The 27544-nt window shown below is 50.4% G+C and overlaps 1 protein-coding gene across 1 annotated transcript; it reads left to right on the top strand.

Moving 5' to 3' along the window:
- Positions 1-1141: 1141 nt before the first annotated feature.
- On the top strand, positions 1142-27452 carry ARAP3 (ArfGAP with RhoGAP domain, ankyrin repeat and PH domain 3). The gene is made up of 32 exons (XM_004381124.3): positions 1142-3112; positions 3254-3315; positions 3423-3534; positions 8114-8317; positions 8462-8531; positions 8784-8904; positions 8985-9169; positions 9244-9350; positions 9593-9792; positions 9891-9976; positions 10137-10319; positions 10479-10617; positions 11251-11367; positions 12016-12163; positions 12273-12375; positions 14251-14470; positions 15659-15722; positions 15956-16119; positions 17392-17604; positions 17880-17985; positions 19424-19571; positions 19885-19953; positions 20645-20719; positions 20809-20923; positions 22404-22532; positions 22619-22752; positions 24523-24605; positions 24702-24737; positions 24879-24942; positions 25052-25189; positions 25395-25433; positions 25932-27452. The coding sequence occupies exons 1-32, from the start codon at positions 2589-2591 to the stop codon at positions 26412-26414; spliced, it is 4641 nt and encodes a 1546-aa protein (XP_004381181.1). The 5' UTR covers positions 1142-2588; the 3' UTR covers positions 26415-27452.
- Positions 27453-27544: the final 92 nt, after the last annotated feature.

Below are 27544 nucleotides of genomic sequence, written 5' to 3'. Positions count from 1 at the left end.
CACAGGAGGCCAGCCAGCGACCCCCCCACTCCCAACACCACACACTGCTGAACAGTGGCCAGTTCCGAGGCGGAAGTGCCTCAGGGCCTGGGGGACTGGCTCTAGGGCTGGTGCTCCCAGGCAAGATGGGGGAAGGGAGCCATTTCTCCTCAGGCCTCCCCAATCCTTTTGGATCCTAGGTTGGGAGAGTGGTCAGAAGAAGCTTCTCCCAAGGTAAAAAGGCTGCTTGGTCACTGTGCTTGAATGGCACCAGCCATAGGCCCCAAAAGGCCACCCCAAACCCTGTTTTGAGTGAGGATGTTGCCTTGCTGGCTTTCATCTCCCTGGGAAGAAACCTAGGCTGGTCCCTTGGGTAGGCAGCAGATGGGGGCTCTTCTGCTGGGTCTCTGCCCCTGGTTCCCCAGGCCTGATCGCTGGGTCCTGAGAGGGGCTCCACGGAAGGTGGTGGCTATCCACGACTTCTGGATCCCCAACTTCTTCCACCATTAAACTGGTGCTAGGGTCCAGCCACCCTTCTGGGTGTGGGAAGACATGGCATGACTGGGAGGGGATGAGAGAGGCAGAAGGGCTGCAAAGTCGTCCTTTGCAGTCCCCTCCCTTTCGCAGTTTCAGCCCATCCCTATGTCCGTCCTGGTCTCTGCCTCTTTATCCCTCTCTCTAGGGTGATCTTTGCCTCCAACGCTGGTCCGGTCCCTTTTCTAGCCGGGATCGGGCAAGGCCGGGCGGGGGCCGAGATGAGCGCGGCGGTTAGGTAAGGAGCCCAGACCTTCCGAAGGACGGAGCTTGCACAAGGAGTGGCCGGGGCCCCGCGGGAGGAACAGGCCGGGCGGGGCGGGGCTGGGCCCGTCGGGGGAGGGCTGAGGGGAGGCGGGGTCGGCGCGGCGGGACTCGGAGCCTCGTACCGCGCGGCCGGCAGCGGGCAGCGGACGACGGCCGCGAAGTGAGGTGAGGACCCCTGCACCCCGCGGGCCCCCGCTTCCCAGACTTCTTCCTATCACCTCTCCGAGGGCTTTCGTGGGATCCCCGGCCCCCTCCGCGCCGGCGGCCCTTCCCCTCCCGCCGCGACCCGCCCCTCGCTCCTGTTGTCCGGCTCTGCCCCCTCCCTCCTCACCCCTCCCTCGTCTAGCCCTCGCTGCCCGCCCCCGCGCTCTTGTCCGCGCGCACCTCCTAGTCCCCAGTCCCGTGCCCTTGGCCGGGCTTTAGTCACCGGGAAACTGGGCTCTGAGTCAGGGCCGGAGGATCAGCACCGGCCCATGGCTTGGGGATGGGGCCCAGCCGGAGCGAGGAGGAGGGAGGCCAGGGCTGAGGCTGGGCCAGAGAGGGAGTCCTGGTCAGGGACCGAGTATGACGTAAACAGAGAGAGAGCCCTGCAGGCTGAAATGGGGAGTCAGAGAAGTCCAGAATCAGGGTCAGATAGATGTGGCCAGAGACGCTGATGCAACTAAAGACTGAGTTAGAATTGGAGACTGAGGCAAGGACAAGCTTCAATAGAGGGCAAAACAGAGTGGGACAGGGAGACGGAGGGATTCAGAAGTAGAGACAGAGATGGGGTGGGATAGAGACAGGGACTGGGCAGAGATAAAACTCAGGAGAGACAGAGTCAGAGATAGGCCCAGGGAATAGACAGGGAGAGGCTGGCAGAATGGGCCAAAGCTCCAGAGAGCGGAGCCCCAGGCATGGGCAGAAGGGAGGAAGGATTGGACAAAGCAGAGGTGGGGAGATGTTATTCACAGGGTGTGTACTTCAACGTGTGCACAAATACATGCTGCTATGGGTGTAACAGTGAAGAAGACCCAAAGACTCCAGAGCACCCCTAGCATCTCTGTGGCCCAGTTCTCCCCCTATCCCTACCCCCAAATGCCCTCTGCCCAGGGTCCAGACTCCACATACTGGGACTGGTTAGGGCTCTCCAGTCAGCCTGACCAGGGCGGGCAGGATGTGGGGGCGGCCAGGGCTGAAGGGACAGGAAGGAAGTCTGAGCAGAGACAATAGGTGGAAGGGGAGGAGGAACTGGGAACAGCAGGATTCCAATGGCCAAGCCTGCATCACAGCTCTGAAAACCAGTGAGAATGGGGTCTGCACCTCTTTTCTCCTACCTAGGCTACCCCTCTCCTCACCTTATGCCACATCTGGATCAGGACGCATCGATGGCTCCCTCCTCCCACAAACCCACCAGCCTGATCTCTCTCTTTCACATGCACACCCACACACAGGTTCTAACATCTTGTCCTATGCTTATCTCAGCTGGGTGTGCAGTAAAGCAGGGGAGGAGCTTTGATCCAGACCCAGGGTGGGGCTGGAGCCTGGGGGCCAAGACAACCACCAATTTGCTGTGAGCCTGGGACAGGCCTCTTTCCCTCTCTGGACCTCAGTTTCCTGATCTGAAAATGAAGGAATTCTCATGCAAGAGCTTTTTCTGGTGTTCTGGGATGGCTCTGCCTCCAGATCTCAGAACTTTGGGCATTTTTGATTGGAGAAGGATTGGAGTCTGGTACCCCCTGACCAGGCCTTAGGGGCAGGGAGTGGGGAATCTCAGCCTGAGCCCTCCCTTCACCCTGCCCCTTCCCCCAGCAATGGCCTGAGCCCCCATGGCTGCCCCTCAGGACCTGGACATCGCTGTGTGGCTGGCCACGGTGCACCTGGAGCAGTATGCAGACACATTCCGGCAGCATGGCCTGGCTACAGCAGGTGCAGCCCGGGGCCTGGGCCACGAGGAGCTGAGGCAGTTGGGCATCACCGCCACAGGGCACCGGAAACGCATTCTGCGCCTGCTGCAGGCAGGTGCAGCAGAGGGCTCCCTGGATCCCCAATCAGATAGTGCCATGGAGCCATCCTCCAGTCCAGACCCCCAAGCCCAGACCCTCAAGCCTGTGCCCAAGCCCAGGACAGTGTTTGGTGGGCTCAGTGGACCTGCCACCACCCAGAGGCCTGGGCCAAGCCCAGCCCTTCGGGGACCAGAAGTTTCCAGGAGCCCAGAGTCCAGCCCAAGGTCCCCTCCTCTCCCCACCTCCTCCTCTGAGCAGCCTTCAGCCTTGAATACTATGGAGATGATTCCCAATGCCATCTACTTCGGCTTGGACTTAAGAGGCCAGTCACAGGCAGCTCAGGACATGTGAGTGGGGTTGGCTTCCTGGGGATCCAATGCTGGAGTGGGAACAGGCAGGATGGGATGGTGAGGGGGCAGGAGGAACAGGGCATGAGGGCTTGTCCTTCCTCCTCTCTCCCTTAATAACCAATAGACCTTTCCCCTCAGAACCCCAGACAGCTCCCAGAAAGCTGCGCCCACCCCTGCCCTCAGGCCCACAGCGGGCACAGGTAGGTGGGTTATCATGGGTTGGGGAATAGGGACAGCGCCCTTGGAGACCTCAGACACTCCCATCTGACTCCTCATCCCTCTGTCTCCCACACTCTTCTGCTACTAGTGCATATCATGGACCCTGGTTGCCTGTACTATGGTGTCCAGCCTGTGGGTGTCGCAGGGCTCCCCGACAGAAGAGAGGGCAGAGGTATCTGTCAGGACAGGGCTGAACACAGGTGAGTGCTCAGTAAGGTGGTGATGGAAGGGAGAGGGGAAGCATGGGGAGCAGTTGAGCTAGCAGCGGCCGTGTATCGAGTTTTTTATCAAATGTGCATGGTGTGTCCACTGAAGATACAGGATGAATATAAGACATAGCCCTCCCCTTGGACTGCCTGTGACTCAGTGGGAAAGAGAGGAAATAAAACAACTTAACAAACAAATGGATATATAGTTGAAACTTGGGAGAAGTGCTTTTCATTCTTTCATCCAACAAATATTTATTGAGCACATATTGCATGTCAGATATTGTTGTAGGCGCTTGGGATAAAAAAAAAAAAAACCATTGCCATCGAGTCAATTCCGACTCATAGCGACCCTATAGGACAGAGTAGAACTGCCCCATAGAGTTTCCAAGGAGCACCTGGTGGACTGAAACTGCCAACCTTTAACTGCCAACTTAACCACTACACTGCTTGGGATAGATCAGTGAATAAAATAGACAGAAATTCCTGCCATTGTGGGGAGATGGTCAATTAACAAGAAACAATAAATAAGTTACATAGTATGTTAAAAGGTGTTAAGTGTCACGTGAAAAATAGAGCAGGGTAAGGGGGCAAAAACCAAACTAAACCCATTGCCGTCAAGTCGATTCGACAGTGGATTCCGACTGCTGACCTTTTGGTTAGCAGCCGAACTCTTAACCACTATGCCACCAGGGCTCCAAGGAGGCACCCTGTTGCCGTCAAGTCAATTCTGACTCATAGTGACCCTATAGGACAGAGTAGAACTGCCCCCATAGGGTTTCCAAGGAGCAGCTGGTAGATTCGAACTGCTGACCTTTTGGTTAGCAGCTGAGCTCTTAACCACTATGCCACTAGGGCTCCAAGGAGGCAAGGAGACTGCAATTTTTCATTCGAGTTGTGAGAGCATCAAGAGGATGACATCTGAGCAGCAACTTAAAGGAGGTGTGGGAGTTAGCCATGAAGATATCTGGGGGAAGAATGTTTCAAGCAAGGGGAATGGTCAGAATGGAGGCCGTAAGGAGGGTGCAGGCACAGGGGGATCCAGGAACAGCGAGGAGGCCAGTGTGGCTGGCACAGAGTGGGGAAGAGGGTGGGAGGAGACATCAGAGAGGAAAAAGGGGGCCAGATAAAGTGGGACCTTGTAGGGACTTTTGCCATTAGAGGGCTTTTGACTTACATTTTAAAAAAGGATCCCTCTGGTTGCTGTGTTGGGAATAGTCTGTTGAAGGCAAAAGCAGTAGCAGAGCAACCAGTTAGGAGGTAAGAGATCTCCAACTAGGGTGATAGGAGTGCAGGTGGTGAGAAGTCAGGAATGACTTCAAGGGTTTTGGTCTGAGCCTGCGTTGTCCAGTACAGCAGCCACTGGCCACACATGACTACTCAGCACATGAAATTGTGGCTAGTCTGAATTGAGATGTGCTATAAGTGTAAAATATACACCAGATTTCAAAGACTTAGTATGAAAAAGCAATGTAAACTGTCTTAATCTTTATATTGATTCCATACTAAAATGTTAATGTTTGGGATGTATTGGGTTAAATAAAATATATTATTAAAATTAACTTCACCTGTTTCTTTTTGTTTTGGTAAATGTGGCTACTACAAAATTTAAAATTACATATGTGGCTGGCATTGACTTCTGTTGGACAGCACTGGTCTGAGCAACTGAAAGCTCATGGAGTTCCCGTGGCCTGAGATGGGGAAGACTCTGCATAAAGCAGGTGGGGAGGTGGGGGTAGGTCAGGAGTTTGGTTTTGGACATGTTGAACTTGAGGCATATATTATACATCCAAGAAGAGATGACAAACAGGCCATTGGATATATAAGTTTAGAGTTTGGGTGAGAGGTCTGAGCTGGACAACTAAATTTGTGAGTTGTTGGCATATAGATGGTTATATATGGATGTGAGTGAGCGTACATAGAGAGGAAGCCAATATCAGAGCCCTTGCATACTCCACTGTCAAGAAGTTTGGGAGAAGAAGAAGAAACACTGTTTCAGCAAAACAGACTGAAAAGAAGTGGCAAGTGAAGCAGAAGGAAGACCAAGACAATGTGGTATCACAGGAGCCAAATGAAGAAAGTGTATAAGGAGGAGGCAGAGGTCAACTGTTTCAAATGATGCTGAAAGGTCAAGTAAGATGAGGAGGACTGAGAAGTGACTTCTGGAATTGGCAACATGGCGGTTATTGGGGACCTTGATGAAGGCAGTCGCAGTGGAGTGGTGGGAGTTACAGCCTGGTTGGAGTGGGCTTAAGAGAGAATGGAAGGAAAGGAGCTGCAAACAGCAAGTGTAGACACCGTTTTTGAGGAGTTTTTCTGCACAGGAGAGCAGAGAATTGGAGTGATAATTGATAATGGAAGTGGAATCAAGAAAAGGTTTTTTTTTTTTTTTTTTTAAATAGGCTGGAATGTTATGCATGTTTGTAGGTGAATAGGAATGATCCAGTGGAGAGGGAAATTTAGCTGATGTAGGAGAGAGAGGAGAAATCATGGCACTAGGTCTTGGTGTAGATGAGAGGGGATAGGATCAAGTGCATGAAAGGAAGGACTGGCTTTAGGCAGAAGTGTTTCTAGTCATAGGAGAAAGGCAGAATGTGTGGTGAAATCGGGTAGATGTGGTGCTGGTGTCTAGCGGTTCTCTTCTGATTGCTTCAATGAAGTAGGAATTTCTCAGTGAAGTAGGAAACAAGTAGGGTAGAGTAGTGGTTCTCAACCTTAGCTGCACCATAGCCTGGGTAACTTAAATGCAGATGCCTAGCCCTCTCCCCCAGAATTTCAAACTTAAATGGTCTGAGATGCAGTGGCCTCACTGGGGGAGGAGTGTGAGAGATGTGGACTGCACAGGTGACACTGTCAAGGGGTGACACCAAAATGACTGTCTATAAAATTTTTGTGCAGTGTTTCAGCAGAAATTTTTTTTTAAATAAAAATATCCCTGTAGTTAGTTATAACAACAAAAACATTTTTCAGAAGCCCAGTGTACATGCATCAATATATCTACAAGGCTAAAACTTAAGCTAATTTACTTTCTGAACCTTCTAATGAACTCGGTGGCACAGTAATCCACCAGCCGCTCCTTGGAAACCCTATGGGGCAGTTCTATTCTGTCCTATAGGGTCACTTTGGGTTGAAATCTGACTCCACGGCAACAGGTTGGGTTTTTTTTTTTTTTTTTTTTAATGCGCTCCAGTCAGAGCTGTCATTATTACACAATTACAATAATGCTTTGAATCACGTGGTTTTGTCTGCAGGCTCTACAAACATGCGCTGTTGTTTTGTTGCTGCTGGTGTTTTTATAGACGCTGACTTTGTCAAATTTTCTGGTGCTTTAGCTACAATATTGTGGTAATTAATATTTGTGAACCTATATCAACCTTTTCGAGAATGAAGTAGTTAAAGGAAAAGAAGGAAAAAATAAAAAAGGCTTCTGCTCAGTTACTAATAATGTAACTAATAATGTAATTCAATGTAGATTTTACAATTTTGTTGTTAGTATTCATATAATCTAAGAAATACTACATTTAAGTCATTTACAGCTATATTTATCACATATCATTCTATGATTAAAATTGATAATAAACATTAATAAGGATTCTGTATGGTCTGGTACAGGAGGAGGTCCATGGTGGGGAGGTGACACCATAAGTTACTGCACTGGGTGACACTATCCCTAGTGACATCACTGCTGAAATGGGGCTCATAGTATTTTTAAGTTTCCCACCCAGGTGACTTTGTGCTGCCGAGGCTGAGAAGCACTGGAAGGTATAGGAAATAATAGGGGAATTCACTTAGGGTGGTTAAGAAAGATCTTTCTGAGCAGATGACATAAGACCAGAAAGATGAGAAAAGCAGCCCAGGGAAGCATGTTATAGGCAGAGGGAATAGCATGTTCAGACAGGAAAGAGAGTGTAGCTGGACTATAGTAAGCTAGAACAAGGGTGGTACCCAGTGAGGTCAGGGCAGTAGCCATGGGTCTCACTGTGCACAACCTTGCAGTCAATGGTAAGGAATTTGGCTTTATCCTAAGTGCAAATGGGAAGTTCTTGGAAGGCTTCATGCAGGGAGTGAAGTGATCTCATTTGTATTTTAGAAAGAGCACTCTGGTAGCTATGGGAAAATGGATTGTGGGAGAGAGGGCAAGAGTGGAAGCAGGTGACCAGTTAGGCATTTTGTTATCACCACAGTGCAAACTGATGGGGACTTGGTTCAGGGAGAGAAGACCAAGAAATTTGTGGAGGAAGGACCAATAAGACTCAATGATTAAAAATGGGCAACCATGGCAGAGAGAGGCCCATCCACACAGCTCTCCCCAACATTTCCACCCAAATAACACTAATGGCAGAGGAGGGGGACTGAAATTTTCCTAATAGAATTTCTAAATATGCTCTGGGGAAAAGGTCCATGCTAATCTTTTGGGTTCATAACCTCCTTATTCCCTTCTTTGAAAAGCATGTCCATTACCTGACAGGCATTCTACTAGGCGCTAAGGGTGGAGGTGGAGAAGTTACAAAGAGTTTGTCCAGAGTGCTAGGGTGGTCTCATGTCTGTCCCTCCCTCTCTTGGCCCCCACAAGGCTCAGCAGGCAGGATCTGGAGGCACGGGAGGACGCCAGCTATGCTAGTCTTGAGCTGCCTGGGGACTCCACCCTCTCGATGCCCACCTTGGACACAGAAGAGACCAGTGATGACCTCATTTCACCCTATGCCAGCTTCTCCTCCACAGCAGACCCTCCCATGCCCCTGCTCAGTGGCTGGCTGGACAAGCTCTCCCCTCAAGGGTGGGGCTGCTGGGAAGTGAAGGGAGGAGAAGGAAGCCGGGAGGCAGTGGGGGGGTGGGGGGTCCCAAGTGCTCCCAGACCCTATGAGCACCCCCAGAATGCAACCCCCAACACTCACAGATCTCGATCCCCCCCTTTTTTCAGAAACTATGTTTTCCAGAGACGTTTTGTGCAGTTCAATGGGAGGAGTCTGATGTACTTTGGCAGTGACAAGGTGGGGTCAGGGAGATGGTACATGGAGACTGGAAAGAGGGAGAGGGAGGGCTGAGAGGTTTAGGATGGGAAGAAGGGAAGACCATGGAGTGCTGCCCCATGACTCATGTCACCATTTAAAGTAGCTAGGTTAGCTGGCTGTACCCACTGCTTGTGGACTGAGTGCTGAGCTCATGAAAGTTGGTGCTGGACCCAGGGGTCAGCGCACATGGCTTAGTTTCTGTTCCCATGGGTCTTTGGGCTCTCCCTCCAGGACCCCTTCCCCAAGGGTGTGATCCCCTTGACTGCCATTGAGATGACCCGCAGCAACAAGGACAACAAGTTTCAGGTCATCACCAGTCAGAGGGTGTTTGTGTTCCGCACAGAGAATGAGGGTGAGGGCCAGGGCCCACTGGGTCAGGGTGGGAGGGAGGGAGGGGTGTGAGCGCACAGCCCACTGACCTGCCCCCATCAGCTCAGCGGGACACATGGTGCAATATGCTGCAATCCTGCCTGAAGGAGCAGCGCCTCCTGGGCCATCCCCGGCCGCCCCATCCACCCCGACCCCTCCGCACGGGCATGCTGGAGCTGCGTGGACACAAGGCCAAGGTGTTTGCTGCCTTGAGCCCTGGAGAGCTGGCACTATACAAGAGTGAGCAGGTGAGGAGGGCTGGGCCAGGACCGAGGGACCTGGCCTAGCCCATTCTGGCCTCTCACTGTGCCTGCCCCACCAGGCCTTCTCTCTGGGCATTGGGATCTGCTTCATCGAGCTGCAGGGCTGCAGTGTCCGGGAGACCAAGAATCGAAGCTTTGACCTGCTCACACCTCATCGCTGCTTCAGGTGGGGCCCATGCTGGCCAGAGGCATGACTGAGGGGGAGACTTTTGGGGGAGTCACAGGAGGAGAGCACTGGAGGCCACCGCAGTAGGATGTCATTGGGTGTGCACTGATGGGAGGGCAGGGGCAGGAGTGTCCGGGGGTCTGGGTTGGCCAAGATGTGACCTATGGTGGCTCTGCAGGAATGGCCAGTGGGATGGGATGGGGTAGGGGTCCATGCCCACGGACTGGCTGTCCACCCCTCAGCTTCACAGCCGAGTCTGGTGGGGCTCGGCAGAGCTGGGCAGCTGCTCTGCAGGAAGCAGTAACCGAGACCCTGTCTGACTACGAGGTGGCTGAGAAGATCTGGTCCAACCGAGCAAACCGGCACTGTGCAGACTGTGGGGCTTCCCAGCCAGACTGGGCTGCTGTCAACCTGGGGGTGGTCATCTGCAAGCAATGTGCAGGTGAGGCCTGGGGTCTCAATCCAAATTGGGGAGAAGGAGTAGGGCTGTGGTGGGAGGGCTCAGGGTACCCATGCCATGTGCCCCTCACACCCTGACAGGTCAGCACCGAGCCTTGGGTTCTGGGATTTCCAAGGTGCAGAGCCTGAAGCTGGATACAAGTGTCTGGAGTAATGAGATAGTGCAGGTGAGGGGGTGAAGAGAGAGAAGGTGGGAGGGATGGAAGAGGAGCATCCAAGAAAAGGTCTAGGCCCAGCCTGGCATGGGGATGGGGGTAGGGGGTAGGGTAGAATGCCTGGGGACTTCAGAGTTCTCGTCACTTGCCTTTGCCCCTTATCATCCTGCAGTTGTTCATTGTCCTGGGCAACAATCGTGCCAACCGCTTCTGGGCAGCAACATTACCTCCAGGTGAAGGGCTGCATCCAGATGCGTCCCCTGGCCCTCGAGGAGAGTTCATTTCCCGAAAGTACCGGTTGGGTCTCTTCCGGAAGCCCCATCCTCAGTATACAGATCATAGCCAGTTTCTCCAGGTAAGAGGGACAGGTTGGGTCTGATGGAGATGTGGAAGCACAGTTTCTGGGCTGGGATGCCTAGACATGGGTGGTAGGGGCTGGTTTGGTGATTGGAAGACATCCCTAGGGCTCTCAGGTGGAGGTGGGAGGCTGACAGAGGCCCTTCCCTCCCTGAAGGCACTGTGTGCAGCTGTGGCAGGACCCAACCTATTAAAGAACATGGTTCAGCTCCTCTGTGTCGAGGCCTCCGAGGGCGAGGAAGATCCCTGGTCCCCCTCAGCTCTGGATGGCAGCTTCCCTGGCCTCTTGCCTCCAGGTAATCCCCTCAAGTGCCTTCTGTCTCTCCCCCAGGAATTCTCAGCCCTGACCTGTGCCTTGCTTCTTGGGTGGGTGGGTGGGCAATTACCCCATCATCCTGCCCATTACAATGGCCTGGCCTGAGGGGCTTTCCAACCCCTTGGATCCTCCGGGCCTATTTCCTGATGGCATGAGATGACTGGTGATGGCCACTGCCTGGGGTGGGTCTGAATATTCCAGGTGTCAGTGCTGGCCACACCTGACCTGGTCAATCCATTGGTCAGATCTCATCTCTCATAGAAATGGTCAGCTTAACACTGCTGGTCTCCAGTTGTCAGACCATGAGGAGCTGAGGCACTTGCAGGATGACCCATGCCTGAGGCCCCCCCTTCCGAGCCAACTGCCTGGTTGGCTGGCCAGTGGGCAGAGCCAGTGGGCAAGGGCTGAGATAGAGGCCTCGCTATCCCATCATCCCCTGCCTTCCTCTTTTCCAGTCTGGGTAGTGAGGTGTCCAGCCCCACTGGACTCTGCTTGGCTGTGCTGTCAGTGGAGTTGGGTCTCATTGTCTCCTCCATTCCGTCTCTTTTCCAAGGAGGCTCAGGCCATCCCTTTGCACTGGCCTCACCTGACCACCTTTCCTTCTTCCCTGCAGACCCCTCCCCTGGTGTGTACAACGAGGTGGTGGTGCCTTCCACTTACAGCAGCTTCTTGTACTGTGGTTCCATTAGCAACAAAGCTGGACCCCCACTCCCTCGCAGGGGCAGGGATGGTAAGGGGAATCTGGGCGATGAGAGGAGACAGGTGCAAAAACTGGGGTGGGTGTGAGTGCACTACAAAGGGGCAGGGAGGACAGGGCTGAGATGGGAAGGTGTGGACACGCCGTGGAGTGGGCTGGGGTGCTAGGGGTGAGGGAGGGACCATGGCAGAACTGGGTGATAGTTAAGAGGCTGTGCTTTGAAATCAGACTGTCTGGTCCAAATCCCAGCTCTGCTACTTCCTACCTATGTGACTTGGGCTAGCTACGCAAAATCTGAGCCTTAGTTTACCCATCTGCAAAATAGAGCTGATGATAGTACATAGGGCTGTGAAGATTATGTGGGATCATGCACAGGCAGAGGGCTTGGCACAGAATAAATATCTGATAAATGGGAACTGAAGCCCTTGGTGGTGCAACAGTTAAGCACTCAGCTGCTAACCAAAAGGTTGGAAGTTTGAAGCCACCCAGCCACTCTGTAGGAGAAAGACCTGGCGATCTGCTTCCATAAGATTACAAACTAGAAAACCCTATGGGGCAGGTCTGCCATGTCACATGGAGTCACTATGAATTGAAATTGACTCGATGGCACCTAACAACAACAAATGGCAGTTATGACAGTGGGGTTAGAAGTCTGCTGCCCCCTGATTGTCATCCCCTTAGCTCCCCAACGACTGTGGTGCGTGCTGGGAGCAGCTCTGGAAATGTTTGTGTCAGAAAGCAGCCCTGAACCCCTCAGCCTCATCCAGCCCCAGGATGTTGTCTGTCTGGGCGTGAGCCCCCCACCCACTGACCCAGGTGACCTCGACAGGTAACAGCCCTACATGCTCACTGAGCTCCTCCTTTTCCCTTCCCCATCCCCATCCTGACAGCCCCTTCATTGGCCCGCTTATTCCTCCCTAACCTCACCTTCTCTTCAGGTTCCCCTTTTCCTTTGAGCTCATCCTTACTGGGGGGAGGATCCAACATTTTGGGACAGATGGAGCTGACAGTCTGGAGGCCTGGACCAGCGCCCTGGGCAAGGTGAGACAGCCGAGACCTTTCCCCCACAGCTCATGGTTTGTCTGCCCCACCTACCCCCCTTCTGTCCTCTCTTATTCCTTACAGTCCCTCCCACCACTTCCACTAGCAGTCAAGGCTGATGGAGTGCTTATTCTGTGCCAGGCCCTGCGTTAAGCACTGCTCACTCAATATCTCATTTAATTTTTACAATAATCCTCCAAGGTAAGGACTATGAGTATATTACATATAAGGAAGCTGAGGCTCAGAGATCTCACTTGGTCAAGGTCACAGAGCTAGGAGGCAGCAGAGCACGAGACCAAAAACCAGGCCTCTGTTTCAAAGCTCATGCCCCAAACCTCACTGTGTCATGACCTCTTCCCATAGAGAAGCTGCCTCTGGCTCCTGCTACCCCCACACCAATTCTCCAGCAGGCCGAACAAAGCTGCCTTCATATGCCCAGTTTCGCCATTCCCAGATAACCCAATCTCTCCAACCTGCACCCTCTTCTTGGAATTAAAAGTTCAGACCCTGGAGTCAGACACTTTTGGATTTGAGTCCTACAGCTCTTATCCTTGTGAGCTTTTCCACACCTGTACAGTGGGTGTAAAAAACTCACTCCCTAGGGTTGAGAATTAAGTGAAATGTGAGGCCCACAGTGCCTGGCACAAAGCAAGCCCTCAGTATGTGGGTGCTGAAGTGATGATGGTGGTGACGATCTCTCCCATCCTAAAACAGTTTTTCCCTCAGCCCTGCTCTACCTTCAACTCATCACCCTGGCACCCTCCTTCCCCTCCTGACAATTTCTCAAAAAATTGGTGTACTCTGGAAGCCTGCAGTTCCTCCTTAACCCCCTGCAGCTGCCTTCCCCTGCCCCTACTCTTCTGAGCTGCTACCCTGCAGGTCACCAGTGACTTCCTGTTTCCAAACTGCAAGGGCCTTTCTCTGACCTCCCCAGGTCATCTCTGTAGCATCTGACCCCTCCTGTAGGAAACACTCATCCCTGTGGTTCTGTTCCCACCCTCTGTGCTTCTACAACACCTCACACCAAGACATTGTCCCTGTCCCCTTGCAGGGCTCTAGCGTGGCCCTCACAACCAAGTCTAAGTCTCATCTTATTTTTATCTATACTTTTCGAAAATCTAGCCTATTCTTTAAGACAGTGCTACCCAAAGTGTGGTCTGAAGGCTGCTACACGATGCTGGGCCATGGACTGTTTGTTTTGGTCAGTGACAAGATAAGTACAGAAATTGAGAGCAAGCATTTAGAGTCATTTATAGCAATTTGATGAAGTAATTTTACGTATTGAATCTAACAATAACAGTTGGGGACTTGTATTTTGTATGTCTTTGTTTTTGCATTTCACTTGTCTAGTAATTCATTTTTATTATTTTTTTAATGCAAGTATTGGTCAGTGACAGATTGGAATTTAAAAAAAAAAAAGGAAAAAAGACAGAAAAGTTGGTCCTTCGCTGGTTTAGTTTGAGAAGCACTGCTTTAAGGCCCACCTCAAATGCCCCCTCCTCCATCAAGCTTCTCCCCGGGCCCCTGGATGGTGGGATTTCCCAGGGCATCAAGACTCTTCAGTTACAGCATTATGGCTACCCCTTCTTCATTACCCCCACTCCGAAGCTAAGGGCACAAGAATGCCATGCAGGAGTCTTATTTATGTTGGCTGGAGTAAATTGAATTTAATTTCTTCCCTGTCTTTTTCCATCTTCTATGTCTCCTCCTTGGCTGTCTCCCCATCACTTTTCATTGCTCTTTTATTTCTGCCTTCTTTTCATGTCTTTGTCTGCCTTTCCCTGTCCTTCTCACTCTCATCTCTCCCTGCACCCCTTGTCTCTTCCCCCATCCTCCTCTCTCCCTATGTCTCCCCTGCCCAACTCTTCCCCACAGTGGTTCTCCCCTCTGAGCTGTCACCAGCTGCTGGGTCCTGGGCTGCTGCGACTGGGCCGGCTATGGCTGCGGTCCCCCTCCCACACAGCCCTGGCCTCTGGCCTCTGGCTGTCAGGGTTTGGCCTACTTCGTGGTGACCACCTGTTCCTATGTCCAGCACCGGGTCCAGGACCCCTAGCTCCTGAGGACATGGTGCATCTGCGGCGGCTACAGGAGATCAGTGAGCATGGGCAGGGCAGGGACGAAGGGTGGTCATGGGGGTGGGGTGGACCTTCTTCTATTTGGGGATCCCTATGGGAAACAGTGGAGTCCCTGAGTGGTGCAAACAGTTAAGCACTCGGCTACTATCCGAAAAGTTAGTGGTTCGAATCCACCCAAAGGTACCTTGGAGGAAAGGCCTGTCAGTCTACTTTTGAAAGGTCACAGTCATTGAAACTTCTATGGGGCACAGTTCTATTCTGAAACACATGGGGTCGCCATGAGTCAGAATCGACTCAATGGCAACTGGTTTGTTTTTTATGGGAAACAGCAGAACATAGTGGTTTCAAGCACAAGCTCTGGAGTCAAACTGCCCAGATTTAGATCCCACCTCCATCACTTCCTAAGGAGCCCTCGTGGTGCAGTGGTTAATCGCTCGGCTGCTAACTGAAAGGTTGGTGGTTCGATCCCATCAGCCACTCTGCCCGAGAACGATGTGGCAGTCTCCTTCTGTAAAGATTACAGCCTTGGAAATCCTATGGGGCAAGCAGTTGTGCTCTGTCCTATAGGGTCACTATGAGTCATAATCCACTCAATGACAGTGAGTTTGGTTTTTTTTTGGTTTCCATCATTTCCTAGTTGTGTGCCCTTAAACAAGTTATTTAATCTCTCTGTGCCTGTTTCCTCCTCTGTAAAATGAGCACAATAATAAGACCTTCTTCAGAGGGGTTATAGTGAGGTTCAAGTAAGGCAATGCATGTAAAACACTTATCACAGAGCCTGGCAAGAGACATCTTGTAAGTGTTCAATAAATGTTACATGTTATAAATGTTATTACTATTATCATATGAAGTCACTTATTGGCTGGGGGCTGAGAACTGGGAGAGAGGATGGATACCCTCACTGTTCTCCTTTCTCCTAACAGAGAAATAGTATAGGATAATGTTTTAGGGCTTTGGAGACAAAGCCTGGTTTTGAGCCCAGCTTTGCCATTTTTTAGCAAGTATCCTAGGCAAGTTACTCAACCTCTCTGAACTTCAGTGTATCACCTATAAAATGAGGGTAATATCATTACATAACTCACAGGATTAAATGCAACATTCTTTGTAAGGCTCCTCTCAGCCTCGTACCTGTATATCTTAAGCACTTAATAAATAGTTGTCATTATGATGAAGACGATGATGATAATGTCTGATGATTCTCCTCCCAGGTGTGGTCTCTGCAGCTGACACTCCAGACAAGAAGGAGCATTTGGTCCTGGTAGAGACAGGAAGGTGAATGCTGTCCCTATCCTTGCCACCCCATCCACCTATCCAGAGCCCACACCCTCCACCCAGGCCTGCTGGACCACTGCCTACTTCCTCAAAGTCGCTTCTCCTAGTCCGGCAGCCCTGTCTGGGTTGGGTGTTGCTGCCCCCTGCTGGAGGCTCCTGGAAGTCAGCTCACTGTGCTCCTCAGCCTCAGTTTGGCTCTGAGCTGGCTCTGACCTAGGCCTCTGGGGTCTCAGGACCCTGTATCTGCAGGGGGAGGGCCGACTGGACTTCTCAGCATGGAATGCAGCCATTGAGGGGGCAGCCGGCGGGGGTGGTACAGGGCTGCAAGAGCAACAGATGAGCCGGTGTGACATCCCCATCATCGTGGACGCCTGCATCAGTTTTGTCACTCAGCACGGTGAGTGGGCAATGACCGCTACTGAGCCAGTGGGGGATGGGGAACATGAGTGTAGCCAGGGGTTGCAATCAGCCTGGGAGAGCTTTGTCTTTAGAGACTGCAGCTGCTACCAACCAGCTGTATGACCCTTGGCAAGCTGCTTTGCCTTTCTGAGCATTAGTTTCCTCATCTGCAAAACAGGGCTACTAATGGCCCTCATTTTCCAGGATAGTTGTGAGACTTTAGTAAAATAATGCATGTAAAGCATTTAGTGCAGGGCCTGGCAGGTAGTAAGTGCTCAGTAGTGGCTGTTATTGGGGCATGGGCATGGAGCGTGAGAGTGGCACTGGGAATGTGGCTGGGGATATAGAGCCATGAGGGACAAAGGGAGACAGCTACAAGGCAAGCACCAAGCTGTGCAGCAAAATCCCTTAAGGTCTGAGCAGAATTATTCTGAATGGGAAGTTTTCCAGGCATAAAGGGTCAGCTGTGCAAGTGGTCCCCAGAATTCCTGATCCTCTTGCGGTTTTGGCCTCTGCCTTATTCTCCAGCCAAAGTAAGAGCCAACTGGAATATAGCTCCCTTGCAAACCCCCTTTAGAAGGTTGGACTCTTTAGAAGGAAAACTCAAAGAAAGCTAAGGAGGGCAGTAAAGAAAAAGAAAGGCACATCCATGAACCCACAAATAGCTGTGCTTTCCAGCCATGGACCATATAATGCGGAGGCCAATGATATTCTCCATTCAGTGACTGCCCCCACCCACTGGACCTCTACCCTCTTCTCAGCCTCCCTTGTCCAACGGGGGTGATTAGGTCAGAGGCCCATTGAAAAAGCCCTGGAGAGAGTGTGGAGGTTCATACTCGCCCCTCATGGTTCCTGCACCTGCACCCTTTATTCATTCAATAAATATTTATTGAGCAGCTACCATGTGCCAGACACTGAGGTTCCAGTAGTGCACAAGCAAAGATCTCACGAAGTTTATAGACTAGTGGGGGGGATGAGTAATAAGAAAACAAATAATGTGGTTTCAGAGAGTGCTATTTAAAAATAAAAGTGGCAAGGAGACAGAGAGCAATGGGGGATGCTATATGTGATGGTGTGGTCAGGGAAGGCCTCTCTGAGGATGTAAACTTGAGCAGGGATGCAAGCAGCAAGACCACTGAGGCACAGATTTCCTCCCATCTGGCCTCCCTACCCCACACCATGTTGGGGGAGTCACAGATAGCAACGCAGGATGCCAGGTAGAAGGTGGGAAGTTTGGGCAGTGGTGAGCAGAGATGCTGGCTGTTCTCAGGGCTCCGGCTGGAGGGCGTGTACCGGAAAGGGGGTGCCCGTGCCCGAAGCCTGCGGCTCCTGGCTGAGTTCCGGCGGGATGCCCGGTCAGTGAAGCTCCGACCAGGGGAGCACTTTGTGGAAGATGTCACCGACACGCTCAAACGCTTCTTTCGAGAGCTTGATGACCCCGTGACCTCTGCACGGTTGCTGCCTCGCTGGAGGGAGGCCGCCGGTATTCCCTAGATCCCTGAGAACTCCTCATGGGCAACCAAGGCCCAACCAGGAGCCCTACCCCTACCCCAGAATCCATGAGCCTCTCTTGTAGGATTGGGTAGCCCCTTCCCCAGCATTCTCCACTCTGGAGGATCACCCAGGGATTGACTCAGGGCAAGGTGGGGAGGGGACAGACACACAGCCATCCTGGGTTTGTTTTTCTAAGAAACTCTCCACTCTAGCCCCATTCTTTCTACCCTGATCCTTCCCAACCCTCCTCTATCCCATCTCCAGAGCTGCCCCAGAAGAATCAGCGCCTGGAGAAATACAAAGAAGTGATTGGCTGCCTGCCATGGGTCAACCGCCGCACACTGGCCACACTCATCGGGCATCTCTATCGGTCAGTATGGCCAGACCCTCTGTAGGCCCCCTCACAGACTCTGTGTCACCCTGGTCCAACCCCCCACTTACATTCACTCATCCATTCCACAAACAGTTGTTAGGTGAGGGGTCATAGCATGAATGTTCAGAGCATGGACTTTGGGGTCAGAGAGACCTCGGCTTTAATGTGGTTCCATCATTCTAGCTGTGTGATTTTGGATAAGTTATTTGCTCTCTCTGGATCTCAGTTTCCTCATTTGCAAAAGGAAGATGATGGAATGAATAGTATCTACGTCATAGGTTATGTGAGGGTTAAATGAGATAACCCTTATAAAATTCTTTTTTTAAAAAAATAACATTTTATTGTATTTTTGCTGTAAATGTACACAGCAAACCAGGTTCTTATTCAAGTTTCTCCACATATTATTCACAGACGTTGGTTACATTCTTCTCGTATCAACAGTTTCATTATTTCCGTTTTGGTTGTTCCATTCCCATTAACCTAGTCTCACAGCCCCCTAACCTTCTCTTCGATGCTTTACAATATTTGTTGACCATTTGGTGTCACATGATTTTTTTTTAAAAGAGCACAGTTCTCAAGGGTGATAGTCATTACATTATGAGCTAACCTGCTATTTAGCTAAAAGGTGACTCAAGGGGATAGTTTCAGATCAAGGCTTAAAGAATATCTCAGGGCAATAGTCTTAGGGATTCCTCCTGTCTCAGTGGGTCCAGTAAGTCTGATTTTTTAAAAATTTGAAGTTCTGTTCCACATTTTTCTCCCTTTCTATCAGGATCCATCTATTGTGAACTCTTACAAAACTCTTAGTACACACCTGGCAGGTAGTAAGCCTTCCAACATCGTTAGCAAGCAATATTGTTTTGTTTTATTTTCCTGTGCCAGGTAAAGGGTTAGATGCAGGAGACACAAAGATGAATAAGATAGAGATCTACCTTTACCAGTTTGCTGGGGAGACAGACCCTTAAATGATTTTGGGGTGAACCCTTGATTACATTGTACTGATTACACTATATTCTAGGGATTGGCAAACTACTGCCTGTGGGCCAAATCCAGCCTATTGGCTGTTTTTGTAAATAAGTTGTATTGCAACACAACCATGCCCATTTGTGTATGTATTGTCTATTGCCCCTTTCACGCTACAATAGCAGAGTTGAGGAATTGCAACAGACACTGTGTGGTCTGTGAGCCTAAAATATTTACTTTCTGTCCCTTTACATAAAAAGTTTGCTGACCTTTGCTATATTTACAATTCCCTTGTCTGTCTCCCTCCTAGACTGGGAGCTCCTTGAGGCCAGTATTGTATATTCCAAGCACTTAGCCCAGGCCCTGGCATATAGTAGGGGCTCAATAAGTTTTTGCTGAATGAATGAATGGATGTGTGGAAAAGCAGGTGAGTGCAAGCTGCACTCCTCGTGACCTTTGTGCCCTTCTGCAGGGTGCAGAAGTGTGCGGCTCTGAACCAGATGTGCACACGGAACCTGGCCCTGCTGTTCGCGCCCAGCGTGTTCCAGACGGATGGGCGGGGGGAGCACGAGGTGCGAGTGCTGCAGGAGCTCATTGACGGCTACGTCTCTGTCTTTGATGTGAGGCTCTCCGGACCCCTGAACTGCAGCCTGTCTGCCCCTTCCCCTGCAGGACCCAGAGGGTCTGGATCCTGCTCACCCCAACAAGTCCCTAGCCCTAGCCGTCTGAAGGCCTCTGCATTAAGAACCATCTCCCAGAGCCCTGGACCTCTTTGTCCCAAACCTTGCTCCTAACACCTTCGCCCCATTGGTTCTTAACTCTTCTGCCCTTTAACCCTCTCATACAGGTCCTTTTTGGTCTTGCAGTTCTCTCCCTGCTTCCCTCCTTTCCCAGGACCCCCCCGCCCCACACTCTGTTTTGGCTCTTCCACAGATTGACTCTGACCAGATAGCTCAGATTGACTTGGAGGTCAGTCTTATTACCACCTGGAAGGATGTGCAGGTAACTTGTTCTGACCTTTGACACCAAGATAGGAAGCTGACCTTATGCTCAGCTGATGACGCTTCCTCTTCAGCCTGCCCTCTGGACACTGGCCCTCAGCTCTCTGGGACACGGGGAAATCCAAGGAGGAGAATGCTTTGGTTGGGATTTGGGTAGGGTTCGGTCCATTCGGTCCACCATGATGATTCTTCATTACAAAATGGTGGCAGAGCACCCACCTCCAAGTGCAAGGGATCCCTGGAAGAGTCAGTTGGATGAAGAAGTGAAAATAATAATGAATAATAAGTACAATAGGAAACACTGACTGAGGACTTATTATATTCCAAGCACCTCTAATGTTATTTTAGCATTATACAACTCTATAATATAAAGTAGGTAGTCCCATTTTTCCAAATAAAGAAACCAAGGCTCACAGAGTCACTTATTCAAGGTCACACTGTAGTGAGTGGCAGAGTTGGAACCCAGACAGTCTGACTCCAAATCTGTCCTTTTAACCACTATGCGGTATTGCCTCAGAAGCACTGTACGCAGCCCTGGAGTTTTCCCTTGTAAGGGTCTGAGGGATGTTGCGGTTTGGGGTGGAAGGAGACCCTTGTAGGGGGAGGTACTCATGAGGTAACATGGGGAAGCCTCTGACCTCGATCTTTTGCATCCTCTTGTGTCCTCCTGGCCTCTTTACTCCTCCCCTCAGCTGTCCCAGGCTGGAGACCTTATCATGGAGGTTTATATAGAGCAGCAGCTCCCAGATAACTGTGTCACCCTGAAGGTTAGTCTTGAGGGGACTGCAGGGGAGATGAGAGAATGGTGGGGAGCAGGGACAATGGCCTGACCAACATGTTCTTGCCCTGACCCCAGGTGTCCCCAACACTGACTGCTGAGGAGCTGACTAAGCAGGTACTGGAGATGCGGGGGACAGCAGCTGGGACAGACTTGTGGGTGACATTTGAGATTCGTGAGCATGGGGAGCTTGGTGAGTATAACTGTGTGTGTGCATGCGTGTGTGTGTGTGTAGCCAAGGTCACCAATGACTTCTGCATTGCCAAAGCCAGTGGACACTGTCCTCATCCATGTGAGGGGACATTCAACACCACTGACTCACTCCCTCCTTCTCAATACTCTTCTCTCGTGGCTTTAATGAATCCAAGTCCTTGGTTTCCCTTCTACGTCAAAGGAGGCTTCTCCTCCTCCTTTGCCCAGATTTCAAATGTGCGAGAGACCCTGGCTCAATCCTGGGCCCTTTTCCCTTCTCTATCTATTTCTCCTTGGATGAGTCCATCCATGTTCATAGCTTTAAATGGCATTAATAACCTAACACCCACATTTTTACATCTGGCCAGACTTCTTTCAGCTCCAGACTCACATATCCAGCTGAACACTTGACACCTTCACTTGTATGTCTTACGAGCATCTCAGACCAAACTTGATTCCCAACTCCCACCCCTACCAAAACACCCAAGCCATTTCCTAGTTTTCCTCAGCTCAGTAAATGGCACCACCATCCACCCAGTTATTAAAGCCAGAAACCTGGGAGTCCTATGACTTCTCCCTTTCCTTCATCTTCATACCCAACCCACCAATTAATCCTGTCAATTCTATTTCAACATATCCCTTCTCTCCATCTCCACTGTTATCACCACCCTAGTCAAAGTCACCATTATCTCTCTGCCTCCCTACATTAACCACTCAAATGTATGGAAAAAGAAAAGGAATAGCTGGACAGTGTTCCATTCTTCCCTCCCTACAATCCTTCTTCCAGAGAACAGCCAAGTGAACATCTCAAGCATAAACCAGGTCATGCCATTCCCACGGTTAAAATGCTCCAGTGGCTTCTCACTGAACTTAAAATAAAATCCCGACTTTTTACCATGGCCTACAAGGATCTGAATATCTACCCCACCCACCTCTATTTCTCAGACTTTCTCTCCCATCACTGGATCTTTTATCTATCTTCTTTGCTCCACACTGGCCATAGTTCCCCAAACACATCTTTCCTGCCTCGAGGCCTTTGTTTTTGAATTTTTGCTGCATCTGAAGTCTTCTTCCCCCTGATCTTAGCGTGGCTTGCTCTTCCTAATCCTTCAGGTCTCTGGGTCTTGTCTTCAAATGCCACATCTGAAAGGCTCTCCCTGATCACCCTACTCTCTCTCTCACTCAACTTCTTGTTTCTTTCAAAGCAGTTATTTGTCTGCAATTATTTTGTTTGCTTACCTGTTCACTGTCTTTTCCCTCACTAGGCTGTGGGCTCTGTGAGGGCAGGAACCATATGTATTGTGTTCACCACTGTTTGCCCAGGGCCAGTCCAATGCCTGGCTTAGAGCTGATACTAAAATAAATGCCTTTAGCTGGATGTTGAATAGATGAATGAATGAGTGACTGGTGGGAGATGGGTTGGGGGCTCCAGGCTGTGAGTGGATATTCTGGTTGATACTCATCCCCACTTTGCCCATCAGAGCGGCCACTGCACCCCAAGGAAAGGGTCCTAGACCAGGCCCTACAATGGTGCCAGCTCCCGGAGCCCTGCTCAGCCTCCCTGCTCTTGCAAAAAGTCTCCCTTGCCCATGCTGGCTGCCTCTTCACAGGTGAGCCTCCTTCCTAAGCCCAGCCTCCCGCAGGCCTTTTCCCTAGGCCCTTCCATCCAGCGCTACCATTGCCCATCTGTGCCCAGGTACCCGGCGTGAAAGCCCACGTGTAGGGCTGCTGCGGTGCCGTGAGGAGCCACCTCGATTACTGGGAAGCCGCTTCCAGGAGAGATTCTTTCTGTTGCGTGGCCGCTGCCTGTTGCTGCTCAAGGAGAAGAAGGTGAAGTCCTGGGGAGGGGAATGGAATGTTGGGTGGCCATATGGAAGGAGCCATGACTGCACAGACCCTCTGACCCCACAGCCCGTACTCTTATTGCTTCCCTGACCCCTTGACCTCTCTGACCCTGTGATCACATAATCCACAATTTGCCAACCCAATGCTTCCATGCCTTCTTTTTTTTTTTTTAAATAATATTTTACTGTGTTTTTGGTGAAAGTTTACACAGCAAATTAGGTTCCCATTTAACAATTTCTACACAATTTGTTCACTAACATTGGTTACATTTTACACAGTGTGTCAGCTTTCTCATTATTTCCATTCTGGTGGTTCCATTTCCAGTAATCTAGTTTCCCTGCCCCCTTGCCTTCTCATCTTTGTTTTAGAGTAAGTGTAGTGTTGACCGTTTGGTCTTGTATAGATGATTTTTTAAAGGAACGGAGTACGCACAGGTGATATTGTTTATGAGCCAATCTGTTATCTAACTAAAAGACAACCTCATGGAATAGTTTTGGTTCAAGGTTTAAAGAGTATCTCCGGGTGATAGTCTTGGGGAGTCCTCCAGTCTCAACTAGCCCAGTAAATATAGACTTTTTAAGAATTTGAGTTCTGTTCCACATTTTGCTCCCATTCTATCAGGTTCCATCTATTGTGTTCCTGATCAGAACAGTAGGTAGTGGTAGCTGGGTACCATCTAATTCTTCTAGTCTCAGGGTAGATGAGATCATGGTTCATGCAGACTATTAGTCCTGTGGACTAGTTTCTTCTCTGAGTCTTTGGTTTCCTTCATTCTCTTTTACTCCAGACACACAGAGACCAATAGTTGTATCTCATATGGCCGCCTGCAAGCTTTTAACACCCCAGACCAAACTAGGATGCAGAACATAAACTTTACGTACTATATTATGCCAGTTGACCAAGTTGTCCCACATGACTATGGTCCTAAACATTCAGACCTTGTAAACCAATCCCATAAGGTGTTTAATAAATATTCATGTTTGTGCCCCCATGTGCTTTATCATATATGTGAATACATATGGACGCATACACTTACATATATATATATACGTGCACATAAACAAAAAACTAAACCCGTTGCCATCAAGTTGATTCCGACTCATAGCGACCCTATAGGACAGAGTAGAATTGCCCCATAGGGTTTCCAGGGAGCAGCTGGTAGATTTGAACTGCCAACCTTTTGGTTAGCAGCCGAGCACTTACCCACTGCGCCACCAGGGCTCCACCTGTATAAATAGATAAATCTATATATGTCCACCTATATACACACATATACATACCTATACGTTTGTACGCATACATACATATACATGTGTCCGTACTATTATTAAGTTGTTGCTGCACCATTGTATATGTCCTAGCAGTTACCAAAAATGCCCTTTTTTCTTGTGTATTTTCTTAGTGATATCATTTATCTTGGTCCAGCTGTGCACAGTTTACCTACATTTGGTGTTATATTTCCTATCCCCCAAAATAACAAGTGTCTATTTAGAGGGTCATTCCTGCCCTCTACCCCCACCTATCCCAGGTAACCACCAGTGAATGCTGGTTTCAGTATGTATACCTAGTCTTGTCTTTATAATATAGTAGTGAGCTCATACAGTATTTGTCCTTTTGTGATTGACTTATTTCATTCAGCACAATGTCCTCCAGTTTCATCCATGTTATATTTTGAGAATTCCATGCCTTCTTGACCTCATTAACCATGATCTTTCTCTCACCTCTCAACCTCAGTGATTCTGTTCACATTCTCAGAGCTCTAAACCAGAACGGGAGTGGCCTTTGGAAGGTGCCAAAGTCTACCTGGGAATCCGCAAAAAGTTAAAGCCTCCAACACCGTGAGTTTTCTTACCCAGCCCATACTCCTAGGGCCTTCCTGCTATCACTTCTCTGATCTTTCTGATCACCCCATCACTGTTCTCCTTTGCTCCTAGGTGGGGCTTCACGTTGATACTAGAGAAGATGCACCTGTGAGTCCCCCTCCCCACATAGTCTGGCTTCTCCTTTGGCTTAACCCTGTACCCTGTCCTCCATCTCCTCCCTCTTTGCCTCTTCCATCCCTATAGCTGTGAATTCTCCCCTCTGCTTAATTCCCCTCTGATCATCTCCAGCTACCTGTCCTGCACTGATGAGGATGAGATGTGGGACTGGACCACCAGCATCCTCAAAGCCCAGGTGAGGGGAAAGAGGAAGCTATGGGCTGCACCTGTGGTCCCGTGGCTACTGGCTATATCCCTAAGTGCCCCCTGTGCCCATCTGTGCCAACCCCTCACCCTCTCGCCAGCATGATGACCAGCAGCCAGTGGTCTTACGACGCCGTTCCTCCTCTGACCTTGCCCGTCAGAAGTTTGGCACTATGCCCTTGTTGCCTATCCGTGGGGATGACAGCGGGGCCACCCTCCTCTCAGCCAATCAGACCCTGGTAAGGCTCCAACCTGTCCCAACCCCCTTCTGCCCCCTGCCCTTGCCCTAGCTGCACTGCAGAGGGGAGTGGTGTGCCTGCCAGCCTGGTGCCCCTCCGTCTGCCTTCTCTGTGGACCCCACTTCTCACCCCTGCTTCCTGTTGCCAAGCCTCACTGTGTCTCTGTGTTTCTTCCTCCCCTCATTCCCACTCCACCTGTGCCCAGCGACGACTACACAACCGGAGGACCTTGTCCATGTTCTTTGTGAGTACTGTGTCTGTTCTAGCTGTGTGCCTGTCAGCCCTATGTTCCTCTGTGCTACCTGACCCTGGGTGTGCTCTCTGTATTTGTCCTCATGGAGATCTGGAAGACCCTTCAGAATGTGTGTGTGTGAGAGAGACAGAGACAGAGAGAGATAGACAGAGTTGGGGCCAGAATGTGGAAAACAAGGGAGAGCAGGATGTGATGAGGAAAGGAAGAAGGAGTCATGGGATCTGAGAAGTAGAAGAAAAATGGTTTAGTGGGTTCAAGCCCCAGCTCTACCATTTACTCACGGTGTGATGCTGGACAATTTACTTAACCCCTCTGGGCTCCAGTTCACTCCTTTGCAATATAACCTATCACCCAGGGTTATACTGCTATCAAACATGCAAAGTATTTTGCAGTGTCTGGCCCAGAGGAAGAGCCCAATAAATGTTAGTGATTAATAATCCAGTAACTCTAACTCTGTGCCCGCCTCCTGCCACCCCCATACCCATCCAGCCGATGAAGTCATCCCAGGGGTCTGTGGAAGAGCAAGAGGAACTGGAGGAGCCTGTATACGAGGAGCCAGTGTACGAGGAAGTGGGAGCCTTCCCTGATCTGACTGAGGACACCTCCATCTCCTCCACCACACGGGAGTGGACAGCCAAGCCAGAGACTCTGCTCACCAGCCAGAGTTCCTTTGATCAATTTCTTCTCTCCAAGGCAGGCACCCTGGGCCAGGAGGAGAGGCCACCTGAGCCCCCTCCTGGTCCCCCTTCAAAGAGCAGCCCCCAGGCACATGGGTCCCTGGAGGAAAAGCTGCTCCAGGAGCTCAGCAGCCTCATCCTGAGGAAGGCAGAAACCACCACAGGCCTTGCCAGCCCCTCCCAGCCCTCCAGCTCCCATCCCCCCAGTCCCACTGGCCTTCCCACACAGACATCCAGCTTCCCCATGCAACCCCCTTGCACTTCCAGTCTACCCTCCAGCCAGCCCCTCACATGACCCTAGGACCAGCAATCTGAGAGTAGGTACCCAGGAGGCAGAAGACCCAAGCTCTTACCATGAAAGACACTGCTGGGAGCTTCCTCTGCCCTGACAGGAAAGACTTCAGAATTCAGTGTGATGCTGTGGGAGGAGCACCAGACTGAGGGTTTAGGAGGCTGTGTGTCCCAGGCCAGCTCATGGCCCTTCTCTAGGCCTCAGCTCACTTCTCTGTACTATGAGGTAACTGAGATAAGGAGAACAGTGAATGTCAAACTGTGTTCCTCAGAGTTGTAAGCCTTATATATTTCCTCTCAACAAGGACATCTCCTGCTTTATGTATTTGATATGTAGGGACTCTGTGAGAGATTTGGGGTTTTAAAAGAATAGTTTTACTGCATTGAAGAAAGGGCTTGAAAGCCAGAGGTCTGGATGATCTTCAATCCATCCTATCCTACCTCCTACATTTTGGGACTACACTGAAGCTCTGGAGTGGGGAGGTTGGCTGGGGACAGGGACTGGGGCAAAGAGGAGCCAAAAAAGGATGGGTCACTGTTAATAAACTTTGGAACCAAAAGGCTATCATTCATTTATTCAACAAGTATGTATTGAGTGCCTAATTTGTGCCATATACTATGAACAAAACAGATGAGGTCCCTGTTCTTACAGAGCCTCCACTGTAGGGAGAAATAGAAAATAGAAAGTATATACAGAAACAAATACGTGGATGAGTGAGTGGAGTGCTGTGGAGAAGCTAAACCAAAGTGATGTGCTTAAGAGCAATTGTGAAGGTGGCATTTAGATTAGGTGGGCAGGGAAGGCTTCTAAAGAGTTGAAAAGTGAGGATGAGAAAACAGATGGGTAGAGCAGTGGTGGAAGGAACTTCTGGGAAGAGAAACAAGCAGCATGACGGCTCTGTAATGGAAAGGGGCTTGCCTGTTGGAGGGACATTAGGGAGGCTAGAGTGGCTGGAGCATGGTAAGGGAAGCTGGGAAGAGTATGGTTGCTTGGCAGGGCCCAGTAGCCTTGTAGGCCATGCTGGGGTATCTGAATTTTATTCTGACTACAGTGGGAAGCAATTGAGGGGTTTTTAAGCCAGTGGGTAATGAGATCTTATTTCCTTTAAAAAAAAAGATAGCTCACTCTGGTTG

Source organism: Trichechus manatus, unplaced genomic scaffold, assembly GCF_000243295.1.
Source record: "Trichechus manatus latirostris isolate Lorelei unplaced genomic scaffold, TriManLat1.0 scaffold00080, whole genome shotgun sequence".
NCBI classification, from domain to species: domain Eukaryota; kingdom Metazoa; phylum Chordata; class Mammalia; order Sirenia; family Trichechidae; genus Trichechus; species Trichechus manatus.
This window is presented reverse-complemented; position numbering and strand designations above follow the sequence as displayed.

Excerpts from the sequence above, each read along its gene's own strand:
- ARAP3 (XM_004381124.3), top strand. The coding sequence starts at position 2,589 with ATGGCTGCCCCTCAGGACCTGGACATCGCTGTGTGGCTGGCCACGGTG. Across the intron at positions 19,954-20,644 it reads CCACCTGGAAGGATGTGCAG|CTGTCCCAGGCTGGAGACCT; the intron begins GTAACTTGTTCT and ends TCCTCCCCTCAG. Across the intron at positions 25,190-25,394 it reads TCTCAGCCAATCAGACCCTG|CGACGACTACACAACCGGAG; the intron begins GTAAGGCTCCAA and ends ACCTGTGCCCAG.